A 16,419-nucleotide genomic window follows, 5' to 3' on the forward strand; every position below is an offset into this window, starting at 1 on the left:
CAGATCCCCCCAGACGAGAGGGGACAAAGGGGACAAGGGATGGTGCGGGGGGGGAAACGGGGGGACAAGGCCAAATATTAATAACCCCACAGCCAGACCCACCCCTACTCATTAATAATCATTAATATTCATTAATATTCCAATTAGCCCAGGTGCACCTGTTATTGGCGGCCACGGCCCAGTTCTGCCGGGTTCATTTGCATACGCGCTGCCGTGATTATGAATATTTAATGCGGATCGTTAAATACCTACAGCTAGTTAAATCCTGGGCTCATTTGCATACATTTGCATAGCGCTAATAGATTGCATACGGGGAAAGGAAAACAGCTCGGGTGAGGGGGCGGATTTTAATTAACAAAGACTCAGCTGGGGGGGGCTGGACGGGAGGGGCGTCCCTAAGCAGGGTCTGGGGTCCCTAAACAGATCTGGGGGTCCTTAAGTGGGGTCTGGGGTCCCTAAGGGAGGTCTGGGGGTCCCTAAGCAGGGTCTGGGGTTCCCTGAAGGGGTCTGGGGATGTAGGGGGGAAGAGGGGTCCCTAAACGGGGTCTGGGGGTCCATAAACGGATCTGGGGGTCCCTAAGCGGGGGGGGGGGGTCCATAAACAGGTCTGGGGGTGTAGAGGGGAAGAAGGGTCCCTAAAGGGGTCTGGGGGAGTAGGAGGGAAAAGGAGTCCCTAAACGGGGTCTGGGGGTGCCTAAGCAGAGCCTGGGGGAAGAAGGAGGTTGTTAAGCAGGTCTGGGGGTCCCTAAATGGGTCTGGGGAGAGGGGGGGGGGTCTCTAAAAGGGTCTGAGGGTCCCAAGGGGGGTCTGGAGGGAAGAGGGGGGGTCCAGAAGTGGTTCTGGGCTCCCTGAGTGGGGTCGGGGCTGGGTTTGAGGGCTCGGGGGTCCCTCAGGGAAGGTCTGGGGGTCCCCGAGCGGGGTCTGGTCCCACTTGGAAGGGAAATATTATTTTTTCCGTTTCTCTGCATCTTGAAGGTGAAGACCATTTTCTCCTAATGAATTATTCATGACCACACCCCAGCGCCGGGAGGCTCATTTGCGTATTCATGAGGCAGCTGCTACATTATTCATGAGCGGCTCGCTCGGATTTGGGGATGGAGCGGGAGGAAAATGAGGCGGAAAAGGAGAGGTTTGAGTCCTGAAAGCATGGGCGAAATGAAGGGAGATTCCATCCAAAAAATGGGAATTTTAGACTTCCAGAGGACATTTTACAGCATAAGGCAGCTCTTTAATGATAGAGAGATATATGGATTATTTATGTATAGCTTTATATATGTGACAGGCATTATATATATTTTATGTACTATATAGTCTCTTATTTTATCAGTATTCGTTGATTTTTTTTGCTATGTTATACTATTATTCTATATATTGTGTATTTATAGAAGTATTTATTGGCTTATATCCGTATTATACTATATAATATATTTATAGATTTATGCATAATTATATCATTTTTTACCAGTATATCATTATATTAATTAATATGTTTTATTTATTAGTCCTTATTAATATTTATTCCTATATATTATATATTATACTATTGTATTTTAAAATATTTATTATTTACTATTTTTATATATTATTATAGTATGTATTATATACCTCTATGGGTTTTATAGGTAATTTATAGATACTTTATAAATATTTATTTTAACTGTATTTTATATTAAATTCTTGTGTATTAATGCACAAATATAGAACGCTATTATTTTATTACCAGTATTTTCTATTATTCTCCACATTTGACATCTCTTTAATGTTAAAACAATATTTTCCACCCCCGCTCCCTGCCCAGCTCCGCCTCCCCCTGCACCAGGACCCGGTGAGTCCTTCAGAGTCCCACCTGGGCCAGGTGTTTTTCGCCCCTAAAAGGAGTTCACACTGTTGTGACCCCCCCAGACCCTGTTTAGGGACCCCAGACCCTGTTTAGGGCCCTCCTCCCCTGCAGCCCCCCCCCGTTGAGACCCCGCCCCCATTGGGACCCGCCCTCCTCCGCCCCCCTCGTTTCCCGCGGCCCCTTTAAGAGCGCGAGGCCCCGCCCCCAGCGCGATGACGTCACAGCGTTCGCTTCCTGCCCCGCTTCCTGCCCCGTCCCTCACCCTCCCCCACGGGCCGCCCCCGCCTCCTCCTCGTCCTCTCCTCCTCCCCCGCCGCGCCTGCGGGAGCCGCCGCCGCCATGAACGGCAAAGGCAAGGCCGGGGCGGGGCCCCCCGGGGCCTTTTGACCGGAGCCCCCCGCCCCTGTCCGGGAGCGCCGCCCCGGGCGCGCGGCGCCTTTAAGGGCGCGTGAGGGCGCGGGCTGGGCGGGGCCGCGCGGGCCGAGGGGGCGGGGCCAGGGTTGCCATGGAGAAGCGTGCTCAGCCTCGCTTTGGCCCCGGGGGCGGGGCTGGGGCGGGGTGGGGAGATACCATGGGGGGGGGGAAGATACCATGGGAGGGGGCGCGGGGAGGGGTCTGAGGTCTGGGGGAGATGCCATGGGAGGGGGCGCGGGGGGGGGTCTGAGGTCTGGGGGAGATACCATGGGAGGGGGCGCGGGGGGGGGTCTGAGGTCTGGGGGAGATACCATGGGAGGGGGCGCGGGGGGGGGGGGGTAGGGAGATACCATGGGAGGGGGCGCGGGGGGGGGTCTGGGGGAAGATACCATGGGAGGGGGCACGGAGGGGGGGGTTCTGAGGCTTTGGGGGGGAGTGGGGGGACGTGCCCTGACAGGGGGAGGGGGTGACAGCATGGGGGGGACACTGAGGCAGGGCTGATACCGCGGGGGTGAACGGGACGGGGGTGATACCAGAGCGAACGGGGCGGGGGTTGATGCCCTGGGGGGGCACAGGGCACGGCGGTGATGCCTTTTCCCGGCAGGGCAATGTTTGGCTCGATCCCAAACCCCTCGATCCCGGCTCTGCTGACCCGTTTCTCTCCCCCAGGGCCGTTTCCAGCCCAGCCCTCGTTCCCCGGCCCGGCCCCCCCCGGGTACCCCCAGACTCTGCCCCTGGCGCAGCCGCCCCCCTACCTTGACCCCGCAGCTGCGTACCCCGAGGTAGGTGGGGCACTGACACCTGTACCCCGAGATAGGTGTGGCATTGACACCTGTCCAGAGGGGTGTTTACCCCTGGGACCCTCCTGTCCATAGCCCTGGGGGAACCCTGGAGCTCACCTGGTTCCCTTGGACAGGGACCCCTCCTTCCCACAGCCCAAGTGACCCAAACCCCCGTTAAAGCCCAGGGGTGAATTCCGGGTGATTCCCTGCTCCCGCAGGATGCTGGATGCAACCTGGGTGTGGGATAACACCTGTCTGACCTCACTGACTTGGTGATTTTCCAGCTCTACCGTCTGAGCTTCATCCCCCTGGGCGCTGCTGGTGTCCCCCCGGTGTCCCCAGCGTACCCGGGGGGGTCCCTGTACCTGCCCCTGGCCCCGCCGCTGCCCGTGGGGGCTCTGGGCTCCCCCGTGGCCTATTTCCCCCTGGGACAGGTGTATCCACCGGGATCCACCGTGCTGCTGGAAGGGTTTGACACCGGGGCCAGGCTGGGGACAGCTGGCACCACCAGCATCCCGGTGAGTGCAGGGGGATCTGGGGGGGTTGGTGGAAAGGTTTGGGACAGGTGGATCCGTGGGGTTTGGGGTTGGGTGGGAAGGTTTGGGATGAGTGGCACCACCAGCATTCCAGGGAATGCAGGTGGATGCACGGAATTGGGGGATTTGGGTGGAGAGGGACCAGAAGATCACCTGTCCCTGGCCCAGGTGGGTCCCAGCCCCATCCCACCTGATCCCAGGTGGGCTCAGGGGTTGCTGGTGGCTCTGGTTCACAGCTGGGATGGGCGTGGCTGGTGCTGCCCAAATCTGGGATGGGAGGAGCAGGGCAAGGGGGGCCTTGGCCACCTGACCTCACCTGTCCCCACACCTGGTCCTGCTCACCTGGTCCCTGCTTCCCCTTCCCTGGAACCTGAGAGGTTCCTGCTCCCCTGGAATTCCCACCTGCAGTTCATGGACAGGTGGAGAGTGTGTCCCACAGGTGACAGCACAGGTGACGGGTGTCCCCCACCTGGCCCAGGTGCCACAGTCCTCAGAGATGGGTCAGGGCTGAGGACCCAACGTGTCCCAGCCCCACCACTGTCCCTTAGCTGGGGTTGGGGACATTGCTGTGTCCCCACAGCCCACGGGGGCTTCATGCCTTCCCTGGGTGTGACACCGACCTCGGCTGTCCCCTCCTGTGACAGTGCCCCTGTCTCCCTCCTGTCACGTGCCCTGGTCCCCCGCTCCTGTCAGGACACTCAGTGACACATCAGCTGACCCGTCCTGTTGTGACAGTGACCTGGGCTGTCCCCTTGTCCTGACAGTGACGTGTCCCTCCCTTTGTGTCTTGCAGCCGCCGCCCGCCGGGTGCCCCCCGGGCGTCCCCCCGGTGCCCGTCCCGCCCGGAGCCACCGTCCTGCTGCCCCCGCGCAAGGGGGGCTTCCTGGGGGGGGCCGGGGGCGGCTTCAGCCTCTGGTGAGGGGGGCGGGTTTGGGGGTCCCCCCGCCCGTCAGCGCCTCCCCCCAGGTACCTGCACCGGGCCTGGGGACCCCCAAAGGCCGGGGAGGGACCCCCCAGCAGGTGACACCAATGGGTGACAGGGGAGGGGCTTGGTCAATTAGGGGGTCCTGGGGGTTCATTTATAAATGAGGGTGAGTTCTGCCCCGCCCTTTCCTCATTTACGCGCAGCTGTAATTAATTATGGCCTAATTATGCTCGGGGGAGGGGTTTCCTCTTCCGCTGCCCTCATCCCTCTGCTGGACCCATCCGGGTTTCCCTTCTTTTTGTGAGAGGTGGATTTTGGGGTAGGAAATAGGCAATATCTCCTCCCCAGAGGCAAAAATCCCTTCCCAGCAGCGGGAAGGACACCTGAGCCCTTCCCGGCCTTATCCAGAGGTGCCCCCTCACCCTCTCCCACCTTTCTCCTCCAGAAACGTCTGTCCCGGGATTTTTTTAACCCACTCCGAGTAATCTTGGATATTGTTTGCACTTCAGCTCTAATCAAAGCCATGACCGGTGCCAGGGCCGTGCCGCAGCTCCCGTGGGATCCTCCCATTCCAGCTAGAACCAGGTTTAACCCAGGCTTAATTAGCAAACGCTTGATTTTAACTCAAACCTGGTGGTTTTTTTGCACCCAAATTCCTTAAATCCGAGAGGCCGGTTTCCATCTGGCCCGGGCGCGTGGGGACTGTCAGGGGACACACAGACCCCTCGGATCGCGGGCTCTTCAGCAGCGGGGTGGTTCAGGGGGGTTATCAATGGGTTTATCGATGAGTTGTTTATTGGTGGGTTTGTGAATGAGTTTTATGAATGGGATGTTTGTGGGCGGATTTTTATGTGAATGGGGCGGTTGTGAATGGGTTTATCGAAGTGTTTATCAGTGACTCATGCCTGCATTGATAACCCAACCTCCACGAGCTTGGGAGGAACGTTTCAGGGATCCTCAATCGGGTGTTTTTCTCCTTTTTGGTTGTTATTTGATGAAGAAAGAGCTCAGATTCGACTCCATTTTATCTTAGCGTTTCACTTTAATCTGAATCCGTGTCCTGTGTGTGTGTGACCGTCCCTGACTGTTCCTGAGCTCGGCTCTCGGACTCTCTGTGCTGCACTGAAACTTGTGGAGTTTTTATACTAAAACCCAAAAAAAAAAAATAAAGATTATTTTGAAAATTTAGATGAAGTAACAAATTTCTGTTGGGCCTCTGAGAACCCCTTTGGCTGCTGCCAGCCGGGGGTTTTCTCACTTCTTTCCTTTTTCCTGCTGGGTTGGGAACTTCCTCTTTTGGGATTGTTATTTCTTTGGGGGTAATTAGGGGTTTTTCCTGCCCTCGGGCACCCACATATTCCTTCCATGGTTGGCTTCATAAATTAAGGAAAAAACCCAACTAAATCAAACAAAATCAGCCTGTAGATCCTCAGCTTTGGGCAGAACCCCGGCGCCAGGGACTTTAGGTAGATCACAAGCTCCAGGAGATTCAGGCAGAACCTCAACCCCAGGGAATTTAGGCAGGTTTCCAATTTAGGTGGATCCCCAAACGCAGGGAATTTAGGCAGAACCCCAAAGCCAGGGAATTCAGGTAGAGCCCCAGCTCCAGGGAAATTAGGCAGATTCCCATCTTAGCAAGATCCCCCATCTCCAAGAAATTTCGGCAGATCCTCAGCTCCGGAATATTTAGGTGAACCCCCAACTCCAGGAAATTCGGACCGATCCCCGATGGAATTCAGGGAATTCACGTAGCATCCCAACTCCTGAAAATTAATGTAGACCCCGCGACTGTAGGGAACTTCGGGAGCTGTGCGGATCCCCGTGTGAGTCCTTAGATAAAATACTCCTCCTTCTCCTTGGAGGGAGCCTCGTCCCGCGGGGCCGCGTCGGGCTCGGGCTGCTCGTAGGTGCGGTAGGAGCCCTGGTTGCGGTACAGGTAAATCCCGATGACCACCAGCACGGTGAGCAGCGTGAGGAACACCAGGGTGATCACCACTGCGGGGGAGCGGAGCGGGGCTCAGCCGGGGCGGCGGCACCGGTACCGGCCCCGGGGCGGAGCGGGAGCCGCGGCCTCACCTGCGATGACGGCGGTGTCCACGTCCTCATGGCCGGGGGGCGTGGGAGCCTTCCTCAGGTACGGCGTCGTCAGGTCTGCCTCGGGACAGGAGGGACAGGGAGGTGAGGGAGGGCCGGAGCCGCGTGGAGAACGTGGGGAAACCCCCGAAAAGCGGCTCCAGGTGCTCACCTGAGCTCAGGTGGGGCTGATCTCCCTCCATCGCATCGGCTCCTTCAGGGTGGATGTTTGGGGTCCTTCAGAGCTGCCAAAAATAGCGATAAGAGCGGTGAGTTCCCACTCAGTGCCCCCTCACCTGCGCTCAGGTAGGGCTGAGATCCCTCCTCCCAGTGGCTCCTTCCAGGTGAGGCTCCGGGTTCCTTCGGAGCTGCCAAAAATAGGGATAAAGGTGGTGATTTCCTCCAAACAGCCCCGAAAGGCTCCCGAAAGGCGCCAGGGGGGTGGTGCCGCACCAGTAACGCGCTGGTATTACTGGGGCTGGGAAGAACCGGCCCCTGACTGGATTCGCTCCCTAATCCTGAGAGCTTCAAAGTGCCCGAAAGTCCTTGAAAATGCCCTAAATCCGGGGCCGGAGGTCGATGCCGCAGCCGGGACCTGGAACTGCCGGACCCACCTCGGCTGTACCCGATGGGACCCCCCGGGACCCCCCGAAGTGTCCCGGCGGTGGCTCCGGCGCTCGGGGCCGGGTGGCTCCGGGGCTCGGGGATTCCGTGACTCAGCGCGGTCGGGAGCGAATCAAATCTCATTTGTTTGGGGTTTTTTAAAAAAAGAGGAAATCGAGCGGCGGGAGCGCGGCCGCGGGGCAGGAGCGAGGCGTGGCTCCGGCCGGGCCGGGAGCCGGGAATTGGGGCCGGGGGAGGTGAGAATTGGGGCTGGGGGTCCCGGGAATCGGGGCCGGGGGAGGTGAGAATTGGGACTGGGGATCCCGGGAATTGGGACTGGGGAGCCGGGAACTGGGGCCGGGGGAGGTGAGAATTGGGGCTGGGGGAGCCGGGAATTTGGGCTGAGGGGAAGCCAGGAATTGGGGCTGGAGATCCCGGGAATTGGGGCTGGGGGCGCCGGGAATTTGAGCTGCAGGGGAACTGGGGCTGGGGGAGGCGAAAATTTGGGCTGGGGGAGGCGAGAATTTGGGGCCGGGAGAGGTGGGAATTGGGGCGGGGGGCGCCGGGAATTTGGGCTGAAGAGGAGGTGAGAATTGGGGCTGGGGGATCCCGGGGTTTAGGGCTGGGGGATCCCGGGGTTTAGGGCTGGGGGATCCCGGGGTTTAGGGCTGGGGGATCCCGGGAACTGGGAGCGGGGCGGCCCCGGGAGTTCGGGAAGTGAACGTTCCCCTCCCCGCGGCAGGACAGGGAGGGGACCCCAACGGGAGATGCCCGGGTTGGGTTTGGGTCTGGGCTCGGGCCGGCAGCAGCCACCCGCTCGCTAAACTCAGTTTTACTTAAAATCAGCTCTGCTTTAAACCCAGTTTTAATTTAAACCCAGCTTTGCTTTAAACCCGGTTTTGCTGTAGGACCAGTTCTGCTTCAAAACCACTCCTGCATTAAACCTGGCTTTGTTTTAAACCAGTTTCACTTTAGACTTTGTTTTGCTTTAAATCCAGCTTGGCATTAAACCCGATTTTATTTCCAGCATAATTTTGCTTTAATCCTGGTTTTACTTTAGTCCAGTTTTATGTTAAACCTAGCTTTTCTTTAAGCTTGATTTTGCTTTAAACTCATTTTGGTTTAAACCCAACTTCACTTTAAGTCCAGCTTTTCATTAAACCCAGCTTTGAATTAAACCCTATTTTGCCTTTAAACCCACTTTGATTTAGACATGATTTTGCTTTAAACTCAGTTTTTCGTTCAATCCAGAGTTGCTTTAATCCCAGCTTTGTTTTAAACCCAGGTTTTCTTTAAACCCGACTTTGAATTAAACCAAGTTTTGCTTTAAACAGTTTCATTTTAAATCCAGTTTTGCTTTAAATCTGGTTTTGCTTTAACCCAAGCCTTCAGTAAGCCCAGCTTTGCTGTGAGCTCCCCCAGCAGAGCTCTCCGGGCCTTTCCCAAAGCCAGCCACGACCTTCCCATGGAGCTGCTGCTGCTCCCGGGTGGGTTTGGAGCTAAAACTGGGTCTAATCTCCCCCGAGAGACTGGGGTTTAAGAGGAGAAGAGGAAAAGGTGCTGCTGGGTGGAACAGGAGCTGGTCTGAGCCTTAGGGAGGGTTTCTCGGGAAAAGTCTGGGAAAGTGGGAAAGGTGAACCAATTCTGTGCCAAGCACCCAAATAATTGAATCCTGGGACCCGAAAAATGGAATCCTGGGGCTCACCAATGGTTTAAAGCGAGTTTTATCTGAGGGAAAGGTTTGATTTCCATCAAAGCACGCGTGTTCACGGGAGTGGAGCTCCCTGTGCTCTCTCCCGGGGCAGGGATGCTCCCCACGGATCCCCCGCACTGCTCCCGCCTTGGGCTCGCGGGAAGGGACTCACGGGAACCGAGCGGGGAAAGGACCCGGTGCTCCCAGCACGGAAACTCACGGTACTCTTGGCAGTGCCGGGCCGGGATCCAGCCCAGAGGAGGGGGGCTGGCAGTGGGAGTGAATCGTTCCCAGCACTCCGAATCCCGATGGATTTCCATGTGTTTTTAAAGCAGGGTTGTGAAAACCCCTCATCTTCCTCATTCCTGCGCTCCGGCCGAGTGGCCCCAGAGCCGTTCCCAAGGGAAACCCCACCCTGCTCCCATCCCAAAAACTCCTTCGAGGAGCGCTGGGGATGCAGCCAACCCTATCCCCATCCCCATTCCCGGCGCCTGGAGGACGGACGGGAGGAGCGACCATCCCCACAGGGATTTTTAGCGGTGCCCGGCAGTGCCTTGGCAGCCCCCCATTCCCATCCCACTTCCATTCCCATTCCCGGCGGATGGAGGATGGGGTCACAAACCATCCCCACAGGCTTCTTTTGGGGGCGCTCAGCAGCCCCTTCCCAGCCGCCCCTTCCCCTCCCGGGCGGGTGGGGGGCGGGATTCGCTGCTCACCCTCGTTTCTGCTCCGTCCCCTCGGGATGATCCCCCGGGATGGGCACTTTGCTCCCCCTGTTTCCCCCTCAGCTTTCCTGCCGGATTTCCTGCTTTCAGCCTCTCCCTGTGGCAGGATCCGGCCCTTTCCCTCCCCTTCCACCCCAAATCCAGCTGGAAAACGCCCGGCCGAGCCCCGACATTGCGGCTTCACCCCGGGCGGCCGCACGTCCCGTCCCGTCCCTCAGCGCCGGCCTGCGGTGCCTCCCTGGGCCTGGGGTGGGCAGCCCCTGAAGCCCCCCAGGGAACGGGAATGTCGGGGGGACATCCCGGGATCCCGGTCCCACTCCTGCAGCCCTTACCTGCCGGCACCATGTGCGGCTCCAGGTGAAGGCGTTGCCCAGGTGAAGGCGTTGCCCTTTTCCTACCTCGCCTTTCCAGTTCGGCTGGAATGAGGAACAGCCCCGAGGGTTCCTCCCCCGTTTAACCCCTCGCTGGCTGCGGGGCCACCCCATCGCCCCGGAGACTGGGAATGGGGCTTTGTGCGGGAATGGCGCAATTCTGGATCACGGGAGGAGAAAATTGGGGTGTTTGGGGTTTTTTTTTTGGCATGACAGCGCATTTCCCAGGAGCTGGTGGAACGGGCTCGACACCTGAGTCACCTTTCCCGAGTCACGGCTGTTGGAGAGTGACAGCCCCCCTTCACTCCTCAGGCACCCCAAATCCGCCGGTGGGGATCCCCCCGGGACCCCTCTGCAGTCCCCGATGGACATTTGGGTTTTCGCCACTTTTCCATCTTTATTTCGGACGGGTTGGGGGCTGGGAATTGCATTCTGGGGAATGAATTTGGGGAAGGCGCCGCATTTCCCGTGGGATCACAGGGTGGTGCTGAAGGACTCGGGGGGATCCTGGCGGGGCTCGGCAGCACCTGAGGGGTCCCGGCTCATGTCCTGGCTCGTGTCCCGCTCCGGTGTCCCGGGACAGCCCTGGGAGAGACACGGGGGTGACACCGGCACCTCGTGATTCCGTCAAACTCCATCCCAAAGGGGCCGAGCCCGGGGTCGGGGGTCCAGAGGGGCACCGGCTGATCCCGGGGCCGCGGGGAGGGGCAGGTCCAGCCCCACCCGCAGCAGGAGGTGTCCCCTCGGGCTGGGGACACGAGTGCTTGTCCCCGTGGTGTCCCCACACCCCGCCCGGGTGCCCCCGAGGCAGGAACTCCTCTGTGTGTGTTCCCCGCTCCCCGAACTTTCCCCCCTGAGTTTTGCGCACCTCTGGCTCGACATCCGTCCCCTCCGCGCTGCCCTGGACGTCCCGGCTCTGTCCCCGGTGACCGCCGAGCTGGCACGGCTCCCGGGGACACGCCGGTGCCGCGGGGCCGGGGACAGGGCAGGGGACAGCTGCGGCGGGGGCCGGCGACACTGCCCCGTCCTCCGCGCCGGTGGCCGCGCTGTCCCCGGCCGTGTCCGCGGCCTTCCCCGCCTCTGGTGACAGGGTGCCGGCGGCCTGGGCGATGGCCTCGGATAAAATCAGTGACGCCAGGGAGGTGGCGATGCCCTCGGGCCCCTCCCGAGCGCCGCTGTCACCCCCCGGCTCCGCGGCTGTCCCCGATGTCCCCGGAGCAGGGCACAGAGAGGCGGGGTCGGGGCCGGGCTCCGGGGTCTCCTCGCCGGACACCGACACTGTCACCGATGTCGCCGGCTCCGCGGGCGCGCTGTCGGGGCCGGGGCCGGGCTCCGGGGTCTCCTCGCTGGACACCGAGGTCGTGTCCAGGGACCCCCCGCTGGCGGGGGAAGCCGGGGGGGGCCCGGGGGAAACAGCCCCCAGGTCCCCGTTGGGGGAGGTGTCGGTGGCAGCGCTGTCCCCGCCGGGGGACCCCGGTGTCACCTCCGCGCCCACCGCGGGCGCCTTGTCCGGGCAGGGGAACACGGCCGGGGGGCTCACGGGCGCCGAGATGACCAGCGAGCGGCGGTTACTGGGGAGGGGGAGACAGAGGGGTTCAGCTCGGGGTGTACCCAAACATCCTTGGGGTGTCACCGTCCCGGCTTGCAGGTGACCCTTCCCCATCCAGCAGGACCCTGATTAATTCCCCAAGGCCCCCAAAAAGCTCCTTCAGCCCATCTTTGGCAGGCGCCCGCCCACCGCAGGACAAAGTCGCAGGACTTTGGGACCGCAGCCTCCACCGCGTTTGTGGGGGTTGGGGGGCAAATTGTCCCCTCATCCCCCCAGGTGTTACCTGGGGACACCTTTGATGATGAACACCTTGCTCGAGTGCTGCTTCTCCAGTTTGCTCATCACCTCGTACAGGTCCCGGTTGAGCTGGGGAGGGGGACACAGGAACACTTCAGGGGGTCCCCAGGTGCCCCCTCCCATCACTGGGGGCTCAGCGGGGACCTCAGCACTTGGGGACACCCCGGACACCCTCGGGCTGCTCTGAATGAATTAAATGAAGAGCAAGGAGGGGTGGGGAACAGCACCGCGCAGCCACCTGGGACACCTGGGGACACCTGGGGACCCCTGGGGACACCTGGGGACACCTGAGGACACCTAGTGCTGCCGAGGGGCGGGGGAGGAGTTTTGGGGTGCCCTCCCCACCTTGCTCATCTCCTTGTAGAAGACGTCGCGGAGGTTGGAGATGTTCTGGAAAACGGTGACGTAACAGGCGATGCGGCTGCGGGGGACACCGGAGGGGTCTGGGGCTGCCCCAGGATGTCCCACAGAGGGGACACCGGGGGGGTCTGGGGGTGCTCAGCCACGTCCCGCCCATCCCACCCGCTGGGTCCCCAACTCCGTGGACCCCGCAGGGAAGGGGAATGACCCCTCAGAGCCACCCCCTGGATGCCGTGGAGTTGCCACCTCCAACTGTCACAGGCGCCCGTGGCCGATGTCCCCCAGGACCCCCGATGTGTCCCCAGGGCTTTGAGGAGAGACCCACGCAAGTTCTTCCCTGCCGTGGGGGGACCTCACCCACTCGATGGCAGCCGTGCCCAGCCCGTGTCCCCCGCAATGTCCCCCCGCCCCTGCTGTGTCCCCCCGCCCCACAATGTCCCCCCACCCCCTGGCCCGTGATGTCCCCAAGCCCTTGTGATGTCTCCCAGTCTCCCCCAGCCTGACAATCCCCACAGTGACCTCCAGCCTCATGATGTCCCCAAATCCCTGCAGCCCCCAGCGCCCTAAATGTCCCCGAGCCCCCGCGATGTCCCCAGCCCGGTGACAGCCCCGTACCTGCCGTACAGGACCGGCAGCTCCTCCCGCAGGTCGCTGTTCAGGTCCTCAAACACCGCCTGGGCTTTATTGAACTCCTCCTCAGCCTGCGGGGGGGACACGGGGGGGCCGTGGCTTTGTCCCCACGGCCGGGGGACTGTCCCCACGCGGGGGCTGTGCCGGGACGTCCCGGGGAGTCCCAACCTTGGCGATTTTGGCCTCGTCCTTTTTCTTGGCGCTCTGCAGGGCCTCCAGGTGGTGCCGGGCGCTGTCGTAGTCCACGAGCTTTCGGCCCCGCTTGGCGATGCGCTCCTGGGCGGGGGGGGACAGGTGAGCCAGACCCCCCTCCCCGTGTTCCCCCTGTCCCCAACCCCGCCCGACCGCGCAGGGGGGCACCTTGAAGTCCCCGAACTGAGCCAGGTAATTCTCCATGAGCCTCAGCGCTTGGTCGGCCAACTTCGCCTCGTAGTCATCCCACAGGAGGTCATTGCTCTGGGGGGGCAGCGACAGGGACAGCGGTGACACCCGGGACCCTCCAACCCCCCCCAGGCCTCAAGGGGCCCTTGGGGACACCCGGGGCTCACCTCGGCGATGGCTCGGAGCTCCTGGTGCCCGTCCCAGTCCGGGCTGTAAATGTCCTGCAGCGTCTCGGCCACTCTGCGGGAGCTCTCGTGCATCGCTGTGGGCACAGGCACCGCCGTTACCCGCTGTCCTTTATTCCTCAGAGTTATTCATCCATTCACTGCTGTCTGCTGTTCTTTATTAGCCCGGTGTGTTATTTTTTATCTCTATTATGTCTCTATTTATTGTCTCTATTATCACATATATAGCATATATATACGACAGATAATATATGTATTATCTGTTTTTCTATTTAATATCCCATGTATAATATATATCCCATATATACTTATTATCTATCATCCCACATAGGGTAGTTCTATTATTATTTTATCTTTAATATATATTTAATTTTTATATCTATTATTTTTATATCTTCATTATCTCTCTATTATTTTTATCTTTATTCTCACATATGTTTTTAATACATAATGAGATATATAAATATATAGTGCATACGTCATATATATAAGATAATATATATCTTATTTATTATAATATATATTATAATATTATATATTGTAATATTATAATATAATAATAATAATAATTAATAATATATCTCTTATTTATTATCCCACATATAGTATTTTTATTTTCTATTTACTCCTTATTATACATTTTTAGCTAACAATCTATTTAAATATTTATTTTTATTTATGCTTTCTTTTGATTTAACGCTGTTCTTAGTTAATAATCTATTTATTATAAGCACGATTTGTTTCCTCTGCTATTCCCTGTTTATTATCCTGGCTCCGCCCCGAGTCCCTCCCTGTTCCCAGGATTTCCTGGGTCGGTTCCACACCTCTCACGGCTCCCACGAACCCCTTGAGGTCCTTGTAGAGTTTCTGACCCTCGTTCTGCAAAACAGGGCAGCGAGGGGGGGTCAGGGCTGTCCGCGGGGCTGGGGGGGACAGGGACCCCCGGGGGTGGCTCGGGGTGTCCCCAATGTCCCCGGTGTCCCCAGGGTGCCCCAGTCACCTGCTGCAGCTGGAAGTTGTAGGCGCTCTGCTCGAACTGCTCATCTTTGGTTTCCACAGTTTTGCCCAGTTTTTGCAGAACCTGTGATGGAGACAGAGGGGAAGAGCCCCCCACACACACCCCCAGGTCACCGGGCTGTGCCCCCCGGGCCCCCAAACCCCCCTGAGGGGCTGCCGAGGGTCAGGCAGGGCGGGATTAATGCAGAAATGCAAAATCTCACTGCGTCCCCCAGTGCTTTTATTATTTTCAGGAAAATGGTGAATTTTTGGGTGCCAACCCAACTCCCACCTTAAACCCTGTGGGGGGAGTCCTGTGCACCCCAAAACACCCCGGGCCCCGACTGTGGGGCACTGGGGACACTGGGAGGAGGATGAGGAGGGTCTGAGGCTGAAGGAGAGCAGAGAGGCTGGGCCGGGGGGGGGGAGATTTGAGGTGTCCAGGCTGAGCCTCCTGGGAAGGGGCTGAGTCTGGACAGGGGCAGTTTTGGGGTGTCCAGGAAGAGATTGAACTCCCCTGGGAGGAGGCTGGGGCCAGGCATGAAGGAGTTTTGGGGTGTCCACAAACAGCTTGACCACCACAGGAAGAGGCCAGGGCTGGGAGCGGGGAGCTTTGGAGTGTCCAGGAAGAGCTTTTGGCTGGGTCAGAGGGAGATTTGGGATGTCCAGGAAGAGGTTGGGCCCCCTGGGAAGAGGCTGGGACCAGCTGGGAGGGAGATTTGCTGTGAGCAGGAAGCAGCCGGAGCCTGGCCTGGGATGATTGAGCCGTGAGAAAGCCAAATTTAGCACCAAGCCCCGGCCAGGAAACCCGGGAGGGTGAGGGTTTGAGGGGGGTCTTTGTGTCACCCCCAAAAGGGGAGTCATGGCACGTTTTTGGGGACAGGAAGGGAAAGAAGCTCCCCCAGAGTAACCCCAGAGCAGCTGAGGATTGCCCTGCTCGTGCCGCTTCCGCAGCCCTTCCCCCTCTCTTCCTGTGGGGCTGGGGCCGACCTCACCAACATTCCTGGGACCACCAGCCCAGCCAGGCCCTGCTGGGGACCCCTCAGTGCCAGCCAGCCCAGGGACCCTGTGCCACCACCCCACAGCCCCCCCCCCCAATCCCTGCAGGGCGTTCTGGGTGGAAAACCACCCCCCATTAGAGAAGCCAAAGTCTCTTGGGGAGCTTTGGGAGATGCCATCCTCCAAAGCCTTGGAGCAACGATGACACTGACCCAGAAACCCCCAAATTCCCACCCTGTGAGCACCCAAAGGAGCTGAGCTGCTCCGTTTGGGCCTCCTCAGGAACACTGTGGTGGGAAAGAAGGACAAACCCAATCACAGCTGGGATTTGGGGGTGGGTGGCACCTCCATACCTTCTCCTGGGCGCGGCTCAAGTGTTTCTGGACACTCCTGGCGAAGAGCCCGGCGCTGCCGCTCCTGCCCTCGGCCATGGCCCCGGCCCGGCCCCGCCCGCAGCCCCGTGGCTGCCGTTGGAGGGTTTTGATGAAGGAAGTGGGAGGCGAGGCCAGGCGGCATCCGCTCCGCGCCCCGGAACCCCCAGAACCCCCAAAAGGCTCCCCTGGCACCCGGCACAGGCCAGAGGGCTGGGGAGTCATGGGGGATCCAGTGCTGAGAGGGACCCATAAGGATGATCATTATTGTCCTGCACAGGACAACCCCAAAAGCCCACTGGTAACAAAATACTGGTGTTCAAGATCGTTGTCAAAAAGGTCCCTGACCTCTCAGGTCATGGGATAACCAGAGGGGGAAAGGACCTACAGGGATGATAAAGGTGGCCTGCTGGTTCTGGGACAAACCCAAAGATCCCCAAAATCCAACAGTGTTGCCCAAGTGCTCCCTGGTGTCCACACTCATGGAATCATGGATATCCTGAGTTGGAAAGGACTCACTGGGAACAAAGAATTGTGGAACATCTGGAGTTGACTAGGACACAAGCCATGTGTCCAGCTCTTGGCTGTACTTAGGACAATCCAAAACTCTCATTAATCCACAAACCCCACCTTTATAGCTCAAAATGAGTTTACAGCTGTTTGTGCCACAGCTGGGGGCTCAGCTGTGG

The 16,419-nt window shown here is 59.0% G+C and overlaps 2 protein-coding genes across 6 annotated transcripts; one reads left to right on the forward strand and one right to left on the reverse strand.

Moving 5' to 3' along the window:
* The first annotated feature begins 2,103 nt into the window (after positions 1-2,103).
* Positions 2,104-5,685, forward strand: DAZAP2 (DAZ associated protein 2). 2 transcript variants are annotated; one of them, XM_083880958.1, is made up of 3 exons: positions 2,104-2,192; positions 2,924-3,036; positions 3,321-4,340. In XM_083880958.1, exons 1-3 carry the CDS (start codon positions 2,180-2,182, stop codon positions 4,275-4,277), a joined length of 1,083 nt encoding a protein of 360 aa, XP_083737084.1. In that variant the 5' UTR covers positions 2,104-2,179; the 3' UTR covers positions 4,278-4,340. The 2 variants fall into 2 exon arrangements, with proteins under 2 accessions (XP_083737084.1, XP_083737085.1); XM_083880959.1 differs by lacking the exon at positions 2,104-2,192 and adding an exon at positions 4,366-5,685 and having other exon boundaries at positions 2,803-3,036; positions 3,321-3,554.
* Positions 5,686-5,812: 127 nt separating this feature from the next.
* Positions 5,813-15,804, reverse strand: BIN2 (bridging integrator 2). 4 transcript variants are annotated; one of them, XM_083880956.1, is made up of 13 exons: positions 15,713-15,804; positions 14,365-14,445; positions 14,189-14,243; positions 13,347-13,441; positions 13,159-13,254; positions 12,967-13,074; positions 12,784-12,869; positions 12,154-12,229; positions 11,795-11,877; positions 10,808-11,533; positions 6,743-6,807; positions 6,574-6,648; positions 5,813-6,492 (listed from the first exon to the last, which is right to left on the reverse strand). In XM_083880956.1, the coding sequence occupies exons 1-13, from the start codon at positions 15,788-15,790 to the stop codon at positions 6,329-6,331; spliced, it is 1,788 nt and encodes a 595-aa protein (XP_083737082.1). In that variant the 5' UTR covers positions 15,791-15,804; the 3' UTR covers positions 5,813-6,328. The 4 variants fall into 4 exon arrangements, 2 of the variants coding, with proteins under 2 accessions (XP_083737082.1, XP_083737083.1); XR_014592065.1 differs by lacking the exon at positions 5,813-6,492 and having other exon boundaries at positions 6,609-6,648; positions 6,743-6,815; positions 10,816-11,533; XR_014592066.1 differs by lacking the exon at positions 5,813-6,492 and having other exon boundaries at positions 6,614-6,648; positions 6,743-6,815; positions 10,831-11,533.
* Between the last annotated feature and the right edge of the window lie 615 nt (positions 15,805-16,419).

Source organism: Zosterops lateralis, assembly GCF_965231275.1.
Source record: "Zosterops lateralis genome assembly, chromosome: 32".
NCBI classification, from domain to species: Eukaryota; Metazoa; Chordata; class Aves; order Passeriformes; family Zosteropidae; genus Zosterops; species Zosterops lateralis.

Bases quoted from the DNA above. Each gene is read 5' to 3' on its own strand.
- DAZAP2 (XM_083880958.1), top strand. The intron at 3,037-3,320 runs GTAGGTGGGGCA...GTGATTTTCCAG, and splicing joins CCGCAGCTGCGTACCCCGAG to CTCTACCGTCTGAGCTTCAT.
- BIN2 (XM_083880956.1), bottom strand. From the start codon at position 15,790: ATGGCCGAGGGCAGGAGCGGCAGCGCCGGGCTCTTCGCCAGGAGTGTC. The intron at 14,446-15,712 runs GTATGGAGGTGC...TCTCCATCACAG, and splicing joins TGAGCCGCGCCCAGGAGAAG to GTTCTGCAAAAACTGGGCAA. The intron at 12,870-12,966 runs GTTGGGACTCCC...TCCCCCCCGCAG, and splicing joins ACGAGGCCAAAATCGCCAAG to GCTGAGGAGGAGTTCAATAA.